This window comes from Canis lupus, chromosome 11 (assembly GCF_003254725.2).
Source record: "Canis lupus dingo isolate Sandy chromosome 11, ASM325472v2, whole genome shotgun sequence".
NCBI classification, from domain to species: Eukaryota; Metazoa; Chordata; class Mammalia; order Carnivora; family Canidae; genus Canis; species Canis lupus.
In genome coordinates, this window is record NC_064253.1 from 36,061,944 (window position 1) to 36,077,103 (window position 15,160).

Consider the following 15,160-nt stretch of genomic DNA (forward strand, 5'->3'; position numbering starts at 1 on the left):
TTTCTGTGAAGGTCACAGAAATAAGAACATATTCAGATAGTTTTTTTTCTTAATGTAGGAGTATAAAAGTGCTTTTCACTGATCCTAGAAAATTGGCTCTCAGTGATAGTTTATAGTTCTTAGTTTTCCACAACTTTTTTAAACATAACTTTCTTTAAAAGCCAGATTCAAGTGACTTAGGTGGTTTTCATAGGAATATGCTCGAACATTGCAGGCCCTGATGTCCGTCCAGTGGACTCCATCTAATAACAGTTCAGGCACGGCAGTGTGAAGCCTATAGCCATTCAACAAGAAGTGAGAGAAGTGGAGTAACTTTTCAAAGCCACCTACTTTGCAGAGGAAAACAATTAAAAATTTGTATGAAAATGGCCTAAAAGGAAATCTTTTATTTCACTAATTTCCAGACTTGCCCGGGATATTTTTAAATTTTTAAATACTAATTTGAAGCAATTTTATAAGTAAAAAAATTAAAGAAACCTATTCTTTCATCTTGGGAGAAAGCCAAGTGAGCCTTAAATTGGAAAGCTAATTATTTTGAGAACTCCACATCTTTTGCCTCACTCCCCTTAGGATTCTAAATTATAACAGCATCAAGTGGTCAGCTTTTAGTAGTTCTGGGTTCTAGAACACAATTTCAATTTCTAATAGATTAACATTCAACATGTGTCTTTAAGGGATTATTTTATGGAATTCTTTCCATGATTACTTTAAAGTTGTTAGGGATAGGGTTTTATGAGAGCTATTTCTGGGGTCAGATTTTTAAATTTTGATTACTTATAAACAGATTATTGTTCCCTTTCCTACTCCAAATACCCAAATATTCTGAATTTATGAGGGTCAGTAGCTCTTCGTTCTTGCTAATATGACCTATAATTTCAGATTATACCATACTTTATGATATGCACACTACACCCGATATAATGATATGTCATTTCAATGTAGCTAGCCCATGAACTTCTACAGGTTTAATGGGATTTTGCGTATTTAGAATTTCATCATAAAGGGGCCCTTTGGAATCATTATAACATCAATCCTTTCCCATTATAAGACTTTGCTCTCTTACTAGGCAGGAAAGCATCAGGGCACAAGGCAAAGGCTTAGACTACCCATAGATTGTAAGCCAGATCTTAATAAAAGACATAGCACTTGGGGAAAACATTAATAAATGGCAGTGATGACATATTAAGAACTTTTTAGTGAATCAGAGAATCGATCATGAAGGCAGACAATGCCTGTTATTAAAAGAAAGATTCCTTATGACTTGAAGTAATATTTAGATCTGCACATGCTCTTCACTACTTTTGGGGAAAAGAACTATATAATTGGGGGCAAATTAAGTACAAAATAACTCGTGTTCAAGTCACAACTTTCTAACTATAACTGTCAAGGTTGAATTAATTAGGATACTTAATATCAAGGAGAAAGAAGCTTGCTTTAAGAATTTTTTTTTTTTTTTTTTTAAGGAAAGAAGAAAAGGAATGATATATAGCTGCAAGAATTGATCCCCAAGACTGGTGATAAAAACTGTCAGCTCTTATATTGTGAAGGGTTTATTTTTTTCTTGAACAAATAGTGTTACCCTTTTTATGTAAAACAAAACAAAAACCTACTGAGCCTCCATAAACCCCAATTATATTACAATACCTTATATACCTTATGTGAATTGTTCTTGATTTTTTTTCTTGTCCCTTAATACATAAGGGATAAGTATATGAATACTCTTATGTCCATTATGAATGTGATTCTAATCTGAAGTGAGGAAAGAGGGACAAAGGTAGTTCCAATGAGGCCCCACTGTCCTGTGGATTTTAATCATACCTAGTTGACACTTAGTTTTAAGAGTAAGTGGATATGCACACACAAACACCCACAATTAGTCCAGGGCAGAATTTGAGCTCCACTTGAGACTATATAGTAATATTTCAAACTGATTGGCATTTCCCCCTGTGGCCTTATGCATAATAAAGTCTTCACAACAGATTTTGTAAATCATCAAAGTCTGACTGAGGCACACATAAAAGTAGACTGTCAACGCTTGGCTATTCAGAAACTCACTCTCTTGGTTAGTAGATTAAACAAGTCCTTGGTTTTATTTCTTCTCCTCCTCCTTCCTTACATGGCCCACTTTTGGGGGGCATGTCTTTCTTCATTTATAGCAACTCCATCAGAAGGTGGTTAAAGGGGAAAAAAGAAAATTTAATCTGCAAACTTGATGGTAAATCTAGGAAGAGATTTGGTTATTGAATCTACTTGCTGCAACCAGGTTTGGGGGTTATCATTCCTACTGCTGCTGCTCTAGCCCATCCCTAGTCATCAAAGCTAGCTGAAGGTTGGCTACACAAACCTTGCTTCATTTAATCTACAGATCAATGAATTAAATGGCCACTGACTACAAAACACATCTTGTTTTGAAACTATTGAAATGTGCTACTTGAGGAGGCCATGTAAGTCCTTCTATTAAACAAAAAATGAACTTTTCTGTAAGTGAATAATTATCCTACTCCTAACTTATTAGATTTAAAGACTTAATTTTCTTGAAGTAGATTTCACTAAGGAAACATTGTAAATGCAAGGCATATTTATTTTTGCTAGAACATATGCTTTAAACTCTATCACATGTAGTGAAGAAATATTTCAAAATTGAGTAATACAAAAAGCCAGCATCTGGTAGGAAATACCTGAAAGAAAGGAATGATTATATTCAGTCTTTTTTTAATAAACGTCACCTTTGTGTCACAAGTATTTTTCCTTCTCTCTCCCAGTAAGTCAGCCTGAAATCTCATTCTAAATCTATAATCGATCTCTTTTTTTTTTTATTCCCCCACTATAATCCCTTAAAACCCTGGGCTATCACACACACTTTTGACACTGATGTGTTTTTTCTTCTGGATTGCTGGATTTGCTTAATGCATATATCAAGTATCAAACTGCTTTGCATCTGTGACTGGAGGGATAAAAGACCCTATATAAAGATCTGCTCATAAAAAAAGGGTTAAGGAGGCAGTCTTAGAAGAAGTCTAAACTAACCAATTGTTAAATGCATGAAAAGAAAATATCAAGGGCTAGAGCAATCCTTGCTGGTTTGCCACTAACATGATCAAGGTATGATTAAGCAGATGGGGAAACTTAAAGTTGCCATCTTATCGTAAAGTTACTAGCGGGCCATTTGACATGTATGAGTTATCAACAAGGCCAAATATCTTTCAGAGTTTGGGCCATTGGTAAAATGAAACTATTTTATATCATCACCTATATTTAATAAGCCCAAACTTTCAGAAAAGAAGTCTCCTGAAACAACATGAACAAAGAAACAGAAGGGAGATTCTGGTTAGCCTTTGAATTCTGATTACCAACTTGATGATAATAATGATCCTAATTTCTAATTAGAAGAAAAGTTCTATTAATTAGTACTAACAGGCACAATCATAAAAATAAATCCAAATTTTAAAATTAGCAATTTTTCCTTTAGTTTTTACTGTATTTAAAAACAGTACTAAAAAACACTTGCCAACTGCATTTAGTCTCTGACTGAGGCACACATATGTGATCTCCTAATTTACAGTTTGCACGTACAGATGTTCACACTTAGTAAAAGGGCTTCTTAATAGCTTTTTTTAATTAAAAGTGTGTTGATAATAGGTGTTTTAAACATATCCAAACAACACAGCTGAACTGACAAATGCCTGTCTTCATGCCTCACCATGCCTCACATTGTGGCAAGATTTTATAAGAGAGAAAAGATGATTCAGTCATATGTATATAGGATAAATGTTACCCCAAAAACCTCCGAATGAAATCTTTCATTAATTTTTCTCTCTATGATCTGTTTCCAAGTAGAAAATGTTAGATTGCTACTAGGTTTATGTAGCCGAAAGCAGAACCACACAGCCGTTGCTTGCTGCCTGCAGTTTTTTTTTTCCTTTGCAAAACTTTGAACCCCATCCAGCTTTGACACACTGCCTCTTCAGTTAATAACTATCAAGTTTCCCCTTGTCTCCTGTCTACTTTTCTTTGAGGCAATTGCGCACTCAGCACCCCGAGATAATAACACACATCTATAAGATAAAAGCAATGGCATTAATGTAATTGTCTGCCTCTCTCTCTTTAGCCTAATCTTTTTTTCCCTTCAGTTTTGACTGCCTGTGTGACACCTGTTTTTGTCTCCTCTGATCCTACGACAGGTTTTCCGCTGACAAGGTTTTTGCCTGACAGAGATTCTGCAGACAAGAACATAATAAAATATGAAGAACTGCTTGTCAGAGTTTCTGCCAATGCTCACGTGAAATAAAGAAAAAAAAAAAAAGACTCCATTTTTTTTTTTTTTTTTTTTTTTTTTTTAAATAAGGGGCCCTGTGATGGTCGCTTTTCGTTTTTGGCCTGTCAGAGAAAAGACCTTCCTGGCCAATTTCTCCAAGCCAAACAGGTGTGTTTTCTTTTATGTTAGAAGTTGATTTGTTTTTTAATTTTTACTGATAGTGGAAAACATGAACAGTCAAAGATGGGAGGGGAGAATTTCTATCCATCAGATTATTGCAGGCAAAGGAATATTGAAAAACTACTAGATATAAGTGGAAGATATTTCACTCAAAACTGTACCTTCTGAATGAGACTAAAATGCCAACATCTGTTAATGATCAAACAAATTGAACTTCCCTAAAATTTACTTCCTGGCTAGTCGAGCTGCTAAAACCTCCTACCTACCTTTCACTGGTTTTCTTGTCTGAAGACAGAAGAAAACAGCAAAGGCGTGAACACAGAGGCTGGACAAGAGAAATGCAGAAGCAAGACTAAAGGCAAGTGTCTGCAGCTGTGCTTCCCACTTAGAATGGAAGAGGCTGCTGGAAAAGAAATGGTAATTAGGATTCAGAGACTCTTACATACACTCAGGAGTGTCTGCAAACCTCTGCTCCTGTGCTCCCTTGTAGGAGACGCTGCAGTGGGTCTCAGCACGCAAAGAAGAAGTGCCCTTCTTGATTTCCAGGAGCTCGTGGAGGGATCACTTTCCATAGAAATGACCCTCTGGTCTCAGTGAAGTGCACTGAGCGCATTCAGAAGGGAACACTTAATTGCTCCTGGGGGTAGACGGATCCCATTTCCCTCAGGACCAGGACAGAGGAAAGACTGGACATGATCAATAGTGCAGCAAATGTGAAAGCTTGAAGGACTGGGAAAGAGTGACAGTGATGAGTGAAGGCAGGACAAGAGCCTGGATTTGGGTTTTTAGGATTCTCACACCAATTCTAACTACTCTACCAGTAAACCACTTTACCCTAAGCTTCAGTCTTCCAATTACACTATCTCATACAGAAAGCCTAGCACAGGCCTCTATGTCTAACAGAAATAGAATTCAAGTCACATACTTCAATGTTTGTGGTCTCTTTTAAAGGGTAAAAGTAAAAAATAAATAAAAAATCAAAAATAAAAATAAAAGGTAAAAAATAAACAATGAAACTAATTTTTAAGACTGTATTTTATTTAACTCAATACATCAAAAATATTACAAATATGCAGAAAATATATCAACAATTCTTAATGTGATATTTTACATTTTTTTAAGATTACATTTCCAAAATCCAGTGTATACATTTACAACCTATGTCAATTTGGACAGGCCACAATTCAAGTGCTCAAATCCATAAGAATGTCTTCCTAAGTGGACAGCCAGGTCTAGTGTTGCCTTGGCCAGCAGAATTTAAGGCCCAATAACATGGTTCTTTCGTTTAGATGGGTCTGAGCTTGCATTTGCAGTGTCACCTGCCTGACCATACAAACAGGCTGGGAGGCCTAAGAGGCCAAAAATGGGAATTTGTGCATCACAGAACAGCTCCAGGGAGAGAGGGACCTTACTACGGGGCTCCTTCACAGATACTGCTTATGATTCTATCTAGTTATGGTAGTAAAACGTTAAAATACTTTCTGTTCAGTGCTTTGGCTATATGCTCACAGATGGGAGCTATATGCTCTATTCACAGATGAATTCAAAAAGCTTTTGAAGAATTATAAACACCTACCCCTCCTAGAAGGCAAAACCTGGTAAGGAATGGGATGCATCAGCAACATATCATGCCTCCCAGAATACAAGTCAGAATTTCTCCGAATTACCATAGTTACCCCATCCCATGCTTTCACTCTTCAACAAAGGGTAGGTAGAGGACCCTTGACTGGAAGAAGTTATCACTATGACACAACGGGAAATGGAAGAATGGTTGAGAGTATCAACATGATATTGCTGAGACATACTGGGTCCTCATGACCCAGCAGAATCTCCTGGTCTATCTGAATAGCACATCCTCAGTAAAATGAGAGGAGCTGAGTGTTTCATTTATAACTCCTTCAATTTGTGTTCTGCTTAACCTGGTGAACTCCAGTTAATTAAGATGTTCCTATAAACAATTAAGCTTCCTGTAGGATCGTTAGCAAGATATAAAAATTTATGATGTAATAAAGTACAATAAAATGATAAAGTGGTTAGCCCATCAAAGCACTTCACATGTAAGAATATAAGTGTGAAAATGAGCAAAAGTAGCCTGAAATCTGACTGAAATTCATCTATTTCTGGGTTTTGGGCTTTCAACAGATAAATATTCCTACAGTTCATTTTAACTGGTCTAGACTTCTCAAACTGTGACTTCTGGGAAAAAGAGTTTCTGACTTCTGTTCAAATTGGGGCTCAAATGACACTTGAGGGAAATTGAAAGGTATGGAACTGGACTGGATTTACTAGGGAAAAAATTGGTAACCTAAACTCTGCCACTGGGCACTGAAAAAAAAAACCTCTCCTGGAAGGAGAAAGCAGCTCATACCACATGTACCTTAAGTGAGGCTCTGGATATTATCATTAGTGTTGAGTCCACTTTCTCTTTAATCTTCCTCAAAACTTTGTTGTGATATTTAGATATATTCCTGTTATTATTTGCATTTACAGATAAAAGAACTGAGGCTTGTTAACTAGGGATCGAGATGGGATTTGACCACTGACTGGTAATTCCAATTTTTAACCACTAAACTACGCTAAAACATGTCTCTCACACCCTCAAGGTTGAAGTTTTACTTCTGTAAGAGTTTAGAAACAACAACTAACATTATTAAGTAGATTATCTTATTTAATCCTAGGAAGAACCCTACAAACTGGGTGCTATTATTATCCACATCTCTTGGAGAAAAAATAGAGATTATGTAACTTGGCCAAGGTTCTACTGATAGTAGGTGGTGGAGCCAGCACATGAACTCTTACCTACTTTTCTATCATGCCTCCCCCATTTGTGTATCTGAAGCTTCCTCATAACCTGGGGCTCTAGCTCTGTATGTTTCAATCTCAAGATCTTCCCTAGAAACTCCTTAACAGTAGAATGGCACTGTATACTTTAGAGGCCAGAATTTACCAGACTCATCTTATGTTCCATCTAAGTAAGAAGCTAGGAAAAAAAAAAAAAACGAAAAAAAAAAAAAAAAAAACACGTGGGAAGCTAACAGGCAGAGAGCCCAGGACTTTGAAGGGGAGGCACTTGTTTGTGCTGTGATTAAAAAAAGAAAAATTTTAGGGAGTTCAAATCACCATCCCAAAGGTGGGCAGGCTAAGAAACAAATCAAAATAAGCAGCTCAGGGGCACCATAAGAATATAGCTAATGCCATTAATCAGGCACCGAACCTTTGCATTTGTGAGGATGTCCTCCCTTTAAAGCTTATCGGCTGTGATCAGGGAGTAAAGGAAAGAAGCAGAAGAGGGCACGGTGCCCTCAGGTCAAGCAAAGAAGGCTCCCGTGCCAGGCAGGAAAATGGCCTTGTTTTTGCTCTTTAAAATAAAAATAACTGGAGAGATGTTCAAGGACTTTGTCTATGGAGAGACAAGGACCTAGCTACCTCACCAAAGCTAGGAGGCGCCTATAAAGGTGGCTTCTCTAACTAAAAAAGAATTTTGTGGCTAGGCAAGCCAGGGTTTAGCATCACAATCTGGACGAACTAAATCTACTTCTAGATATCTTTAAAGCAGATACTACATTAGTTCCTATCTTTTCCAAATCAGTGTACCAGGGTGAGAGGGCTATGATGTTCCTACCCTTGTGTAAAGCTCTGGAAGCATGACTACCTACATCTCCCCCAAAGTATCAAGTTCTCACTTGTAAAGCTTGTATTTACTTCCCTGTGTTAAGGAATTAAGCTAGTACCTTTCTTAAACTTTTCATCACATCCTAAATACCCCCTGCAACAAGTCTCTCTCAAAGCAAAATTCACTCTTATTGTGACACTCTCCAGGTGGGCAAAAGAGAGGTCAGAGCTTTCTTAGAAGTTAGTATTTGGGAGAATTACCTTTCCTTTGTCAGAAGAGACTCATTGTTAATTACCCTTCTCTCTTAATCTTGAAAAATTCACAAATTATCATACACAAACTGCTGCTGAGTTACTTGGAATGAGCATGATGTCACAGAAAGTCATGCTTTATTTTTATGATAAAAGACTTCTATTTGGGGTGTGAAGGGGAGAAATGGGGAAGAAAGGAGGAAGAAGAAGGAAAGATTACTACTACTGTTGGTTATACTAACTTTTGGAATCAAGTCAGGGAGAATATTACAAAATTACCAGTTGGGAATAAACTACTTTCACAGATGTTTAGACAATTCATAAGAGCACAGACTGGGACAAATAATAAAGACATGTGACTTTTCATGGGATAAAATGAAAAATTACTGCTTTTGATCCACTCTGCTTAAATCCTTATAAGGTACACCATGCCGCCAACAAATTTGAGGAATCTGTAAACAGAATGCAGAGATCTTGTGATCTCTGACATAATCAAAAAGATTTTTGATTATAGAATGCTAAGAACCAATGGCCCCGTTTTAAGACTTAATTAGGCAAAATAAGCCTCACTAGAATTTTCTTTTAGTTGTATGCTTGCCAGCTTTATCAAATAAAAATACAGGCTCACTCAGCTAAATTTGTAGATACACAACTATTTAAAAAAATTATTCACCGTTTACCTGAAATTCGAATTTAATGGGATGTCTTATATTTCTATTTGGGTGAGGGTCTCTATAAATATCTCTCTTCTGATAAGATCTATCAAGTAAAAAGCTGAGAATTCAAATTCAATGATGCTGAGAAAAAAAGAAAAATTACTTCTAGTGAATTACAAAAAAGGTTTGAAATTAATGGGTTATATGAATATTAAGTCTTACAGTACATTAAACCATAAAACCGGTTGGTATATGACACTAAATTAACTTTATACTGCTCACCATTTCCTGTGGTACAGAACTAAGGAACCAACAGATACCTGGCACAGTATTTTACATATGATATATGTTTAATAAATATCTATTCATTGATGATCCAGATGATGCAGCCCAAGTCTGCTCATTTTACATTTAAAAAAAAATCTGAATAGTTTGGATAGGAGCAGGAAAGCAGCTGGCTTGATGACCAAATAACTAAAGTGATAATGCAGGACTATCTTCTCCTTGAATGAACTGAGGCAGTAAAGAGAAATCACATTTATAGAAGAACATAATAAAGGAAAGGTCTCAAGAATCCTGGTACAACAAGCATTCTCAGAGGCGGACTTTAGCCAAAGGAAATAACCCTGGTGTTAATTCAGACTATGTGGGAATGAATGAAAATTCTAGCATTCATGAATGCAGCTTATTGGAATGGTGCATCCTTTTGGTTTAAATCAAAGTATTCTATAAAGAAAACAATTTTTACCGAGAAAACTGCAGTGGGGTTCATTTAGTGATGTAATATATTTTTTATTCATCAAGCCTCATCTCCTTGCCAAATACTTACTAGACATACTAAGACACGGTGGATTTTTTTCTTGAAGGTAGTTTTAACAAATGGTCTTTGTTGGAAGTAAAAATCACTGACCTAGTAAAGAAAAAATCTCCGTATATATTACCTTTCTAAAACCTGCCCACCTCTTCTCTCATATACACAAATCAAATATATCCCATCATGAAAGAAAACATTTCCAGTTGTCTTGGATTATCACTAAACATCTAGACTACAGTCATTATAACTAATTTGCAAATGATAAATAACAAAAATGATTTAGTACCATAGCTTTCAACTTTTACACCATGCCTCCAGTTTTTCTCAAAGGCAACAAAGTCCTGTTAGTAACATTTCTCATTAGAAGCAAGCACACTCCCCCACCTTTCCTACCCCGGCCCTCCCTACACACAATACCCATTACTGGGTGTATACTAGGATACTTGCTACTTTCTAAGACTATGTAAAACCTTTGGCTGAAGCTTTAATTCTGTGAATGGTTGAATTACTAGTACCTCGGGAAAGGGTCAGAATGCAACAAACTAAACTTCTACCAACATAAACATTTATGTAACCAATAAAGAAGCCACTGCTGCTTTTATCCTGGTATCTTATTTCAGCACTTTTGAACAACAAAAAAAACTTGTAGGAAAAAAAAACTTGTAGGAATATTTTTTAAAAATTTTTATTTATTAATGAGAGAGAGAGAGAGGGATGCAGAGACACGGGCAGAGGGAGCAGGCTCCATGCAGGGAGCCCGATGTGGGACTCCATCCGGGTCTCCAGGATCAGGCCCTGGGCTGAAGGCGGCGCTAAACTGCTGAGCCACCAGGGCTGCCCCTTCTTTAAAAATTTTTTTCAAGACTCACTCTATATTTTAGGCAAATAAAGGAAATACACAGAAAAGATAATGCAAACAGAGGAGGGAAGGAAATAATAGCTGTTAAATGAATTAGCTGGCAGTATGCTAGAGTCCTTTATCCAAGAACTCAAAACAGAAATTTACAAAGTTAGAAACTCTGGGTTTTACACACCATAGGTATGGAAATCCTATACCAAAAAAAAGATTCTTTTGAAATAAAGTTAAATTTAATTAAGCTCTGCTTTCTATTAATCAAAGTGAAAGAGCTAAAATTCATTAATGGGGAGAAAGAACAGGAAATCCTTTATTAATTCAGTGGGAAATACCAATCAGTAGTCAAGGAACTGTTTTTGGATTTTCTCCCCCTCTTGACTCAGTGGTGCTAAAGATTTCAAGGAAGTAATCTGTGAAAAGCACACAACTCAGTGCATAATTTCAAAACCTAGGTGTTACGGTATGATGAATTAATCACTCACTCTCTTTAATTTTTTAAAACATCTTTCTCAAGAATGTTGTAAAGCAGCTAATGTTAACAATTTAGGCAGGTTGGAGAAGCAATCTGTAAGGCTATGGAAGTGTGTATGTGTGATATAATGACCCATGAAATCCAACCTCTTACAAAGAAATAAGATGATGCTATCAAAAGAGATATGGGAACATATTTATTCAAAAGAGGCCGCCACATTTCTAGGAATTTTTCTTTTTACAGAGAACACTCGATTTTGACATTTGGTTATTTTTTAGCAGCAATTATTATTATTATTATTATTATTATTATTATTATTATTATTATTATATTAGAGATAGAGTAAGAGAATTCATGTATACAGGAGTGAGGGGGGCAAGAAAGAGAGGGAGTGAGAGAATCCTAAGCAGGGGCCATATCCAGCACAGAGCCCGATGCAGAGCTCAGTCTCACAACCCTGTGATCGTGACCTGAACTAAAATCAAGAGTTGGATACTTAACCAACTAAGCCACCGAAGTGCCTTGCAAGTATATATATTTTTTACAATATAATAACAGCTGGAGTATGTTTAGTGATATAATGAAATAATTCTATGAGATATGTTCTCAGTAGTCCTACTGCTGTTCCATCCAAATTCAGAGACGTACTAAAAAAACCTAAGTCATTTCCTCCTGGTCCTACCCATAGGACACCATACCATGCAAGGCAGCCAGGAAGACTGCTGTGTTTCACCTCTGAGCAGAAATAATTAGAAACACGATTTCAGGGTTTTCTGTGCAGGAGGAGAGAATGAAGCAACTAGTTGAAATGCTAAGGGCAAAAAGAGTGGGTGCTCTCATCCAACTGCCAATTCAAAAGCTGGAAGCCAATCCCTATCATATTTGTCCTAATGAATGAGGGAAGAGTGGGGTTTGTACATCTGTGTCTACATATTTGGAGTTCTATATGATACACAATTGAGGGAGGAAAGAGAGGTCAAGGTAATAACAGTGGTGAGGGAAGGTTAGATTTGAGAAACTCCACAATATCCTAGGAACACAGGATTTCTAATGACGTGGTAGGAAAAGCACAGTCTGATGTAACAGAAATACTTTATTCAAGTTTTGTGAAAAATCACATCCTTCAGAAAGTCTTAGAAACAACCATTGGCTAGAAATAATTTATTTTGTTCAAGAAAGAAGAAATATTTCTTTTTCTTCCCATTACACTACTAATGTAATATGCATGTGGAAGTTGAACAGGTAAAACAAACTGGTGACACAGTAAACTTTTATACTCGACCACAGCAGATAGATGATGGTAACACAGATGGCTTTGGAAAAAAATGAGACTGAATGAATGAAAAGTCTTTTGTTTAACTGATTGACCACTTTTATTGCTTATCCATTATTCAGATTCTTCTAACACAGTATTATTTATTGGAAATGCTTCATATACTTTACCTTTAATTCTCATGACAATCCTGCCAACTAGATATTATTAATTTTATATTACAGATAAGAATGGTAGGCTGCAGAGATACTGAACTATGTGCCATGGAGCTGCAGAGCCAGGATTTGACCCCATATTGACTCTGTGACTCTTGAGCTTGGGACTGTAAGCTCTGGTACCTATTACCTAGTAAAGCCAACATTTATTCAGGGAAACAAGGATATTCATGAAGTGTTATGAGCTGAATTGTGCCTCCCTCCCCCCAAAAATGCATACCTTGAAGACTTAATCCCTGGTACTTCAGAATGTGACTGTTATTTGGAGACTGAGCCTTTAAAGAGACTGATTAAAGTTAAAATGAGACCACTAGAGTGGGCCCTATGCAATGTGATTGGTGTCCTTAGAACAAGAAGAAATCTGGATGCATAGAGGCGCCAAGGGGGTGTGTTCACAGAGGAAAGACCATTTGAGGACATCATGAGAGGGCAGCCATCTGCAAGCCAGGAAAAGTCCTCAGAATGAAACCACTCTGATTTTGGACTTGTAGTCTCTGGAACTGTGGGAAAATACATTTCTGATTCAAACCACCCCGTTGGGGTATTTTGTTATGGGAAGCCCTAGTAAATGAATTATAGGAAGAGAGAAGAACTCGCCGAATGCAGTAGTAACTCACGTAGACTGCAAAAGGAACAGCTCATCTGTTGTTTGAAACTGGACCGAGCTGTTGCAGATTTTGGCCTTGTTAATGAAACAGCAGAGTTCCATCCCCAGAGGCACTGGCAGATCGTGGCCCTGTCTACCAGGCACACCTCTTCTAGGGTATTCCCCTCCTACTATCTGATCTACCTCTTCTTTCTCACACACAAACGTGGCTGAAATGTCCCCACAACGCCCACACACACATCCTAATAAGCAAGGGACATGATAAATTAGAAGCATTTCAAGGCATGGCCCAGTGTTGTTACCTCAGATCTTGCTAGAATAACATGACATTTATAAAAATACAACCCACTGGATATTTGGCACAGCTTGGGAATGAAGAATATGTCCACTGAAGAGCCAATACCCCAGGCTGTCAAAAAAAAAAAAATCTCAAGCTAAGATTTCTTTTATAAACAATACCTATCTTTTAAAATTCCACATTCTAGGAAGTAAAGAAAATGTCTGCTTATTTTCTAAGTCTCTTTTTGCCTAAACATAAAAAATATAAACCATACATAAGAACATATTAACTGCTTTGTCAAGGCACACTGATGAAATAGCTCCGTGCATCTGGCAAAAAGCTGCAACACTTCCAGCCATGGCCCCGGGTCACCCTCGCCCCCAACACAAAGCTACGCAGAGCTACCACTCTACCACCGGCCACCTCCAATCCTGATGCACACTGAAAGGGGGTATTTACAGACTATTTTCTCAGATACCAGCCAAATAATGTTCCCGTTCACTCTCTCACCCACCTTGGACCATACAAAATTTAACATCTGGGAGGATAAAATGCAGCCTCAAACGCATATGACAAGGGTGAGCAGTCATCGACGAATTCTCCTCAAGCAAAGAGGGTTTGCCAGCTTCCCTCTGAGGTCCAGGCCCTGAAAGGCCAACTGTGGTATGTTTGAGTTTCCATTGGGCCTGGTGCTTGCTGGCTGCTACTATGTTCAGTCAGAACCCCACGGCCCAACTGTCCTATAAACATTGCACCCTTCTGCTCAGAGCTGCTCTGCTTGCCTAGCCTTGCTCTTTGGAGCTGAGAATATGCTGCAGTCTGAATGTTAACTAACACTTGAAGCACAGCTGACCCCTCTTTTTTCTGGGCAACAACTGCTCTGAAAAAATACGCACATTCACCTGAACCTAATGAGAACAGGAAGAAAAGTCCAGATTTTCCTCACCATGTGCCACCCAGCCATGTTTACACTGATCACAAGTCCTCAGGTTAATCTTCCCCGGCTGAAAACATTCACACGTGCAGTTTACCAGTGTGCAACGGATGGCCTGAAAAATAAAGGAGGAAAAAAAGGATCAGCATCTGTTCAAAGGTACTGTGTTTCCTCACCGTTTTAATAAATAACCTCCACTTCCATTTTTAAAGGCTGTATGTTGGTAGGGGCCTGGAGAGTTTTAAAGATAAATTTGGATACCATCAAAATCTCTTTCAGAAAAATGTAAGAAAACAAAGCTCATTCACTAACAGAATGTTTCATGTCGTTCATATTTAACCTTTAAATTAGAAACATAGAACACGCAGAAAAAGAATAAAGGATTACATATTCCACAAGACACTTGATTTGTAATGCTAGGGATTCCAAACAGAAAAAAATACTGACACTACTATATATTCCCATTTAAGTTTATCCACTTGGCAATAATGCAGAAAAATATACTCTAATACAATAATGCTCAGGTGAAATGTTGGTGAAAGTAAAACATGACATGCAAATATAATTATTAGAATATTGCTTTTCTTCTGCTAAGTTTCACTTAAATGCTTTGTTAATCTTTCAGGTACACTTTGAAAGACATTCCTGTTAGCCCAATAATAATCTAGCATAGTTCTGGTAGTATTTATCTACTTCCCAATTCCTTGTTTTTCCCCTTTTGATACATAATTTTCATTTTCATTCCTGTTTTGAA

At 37.2% G+C, this 15,160-nt stretch overlaps 1 protein-coding gene across 23 annotated transcripts in view; it reads right to left on the reverse strand.

Annotated features, from left to right (window-relative positions):
- Nucleotides 1–15,160, reverse strand: part of BNC2 (basonuclin 2) — a 438,856-nt gene that overhangs the window by 137,517 nt on the left and 286,179 nt on the right. For all 23 annotated transcript variants that reach the window (XM_025432667.3, XM_035697029.2, XM_025432660.3 and 20 more), the window contains one exon: nt 14,419–14,521. In XM_025432667.3, the coding sequence (XP_025288452.1) occupies nt 14,419–14,521 (103 nt within the window). The remainder of the gene's footprint in view (nt 1–14,418; nt 14,522–15,160) is intronic.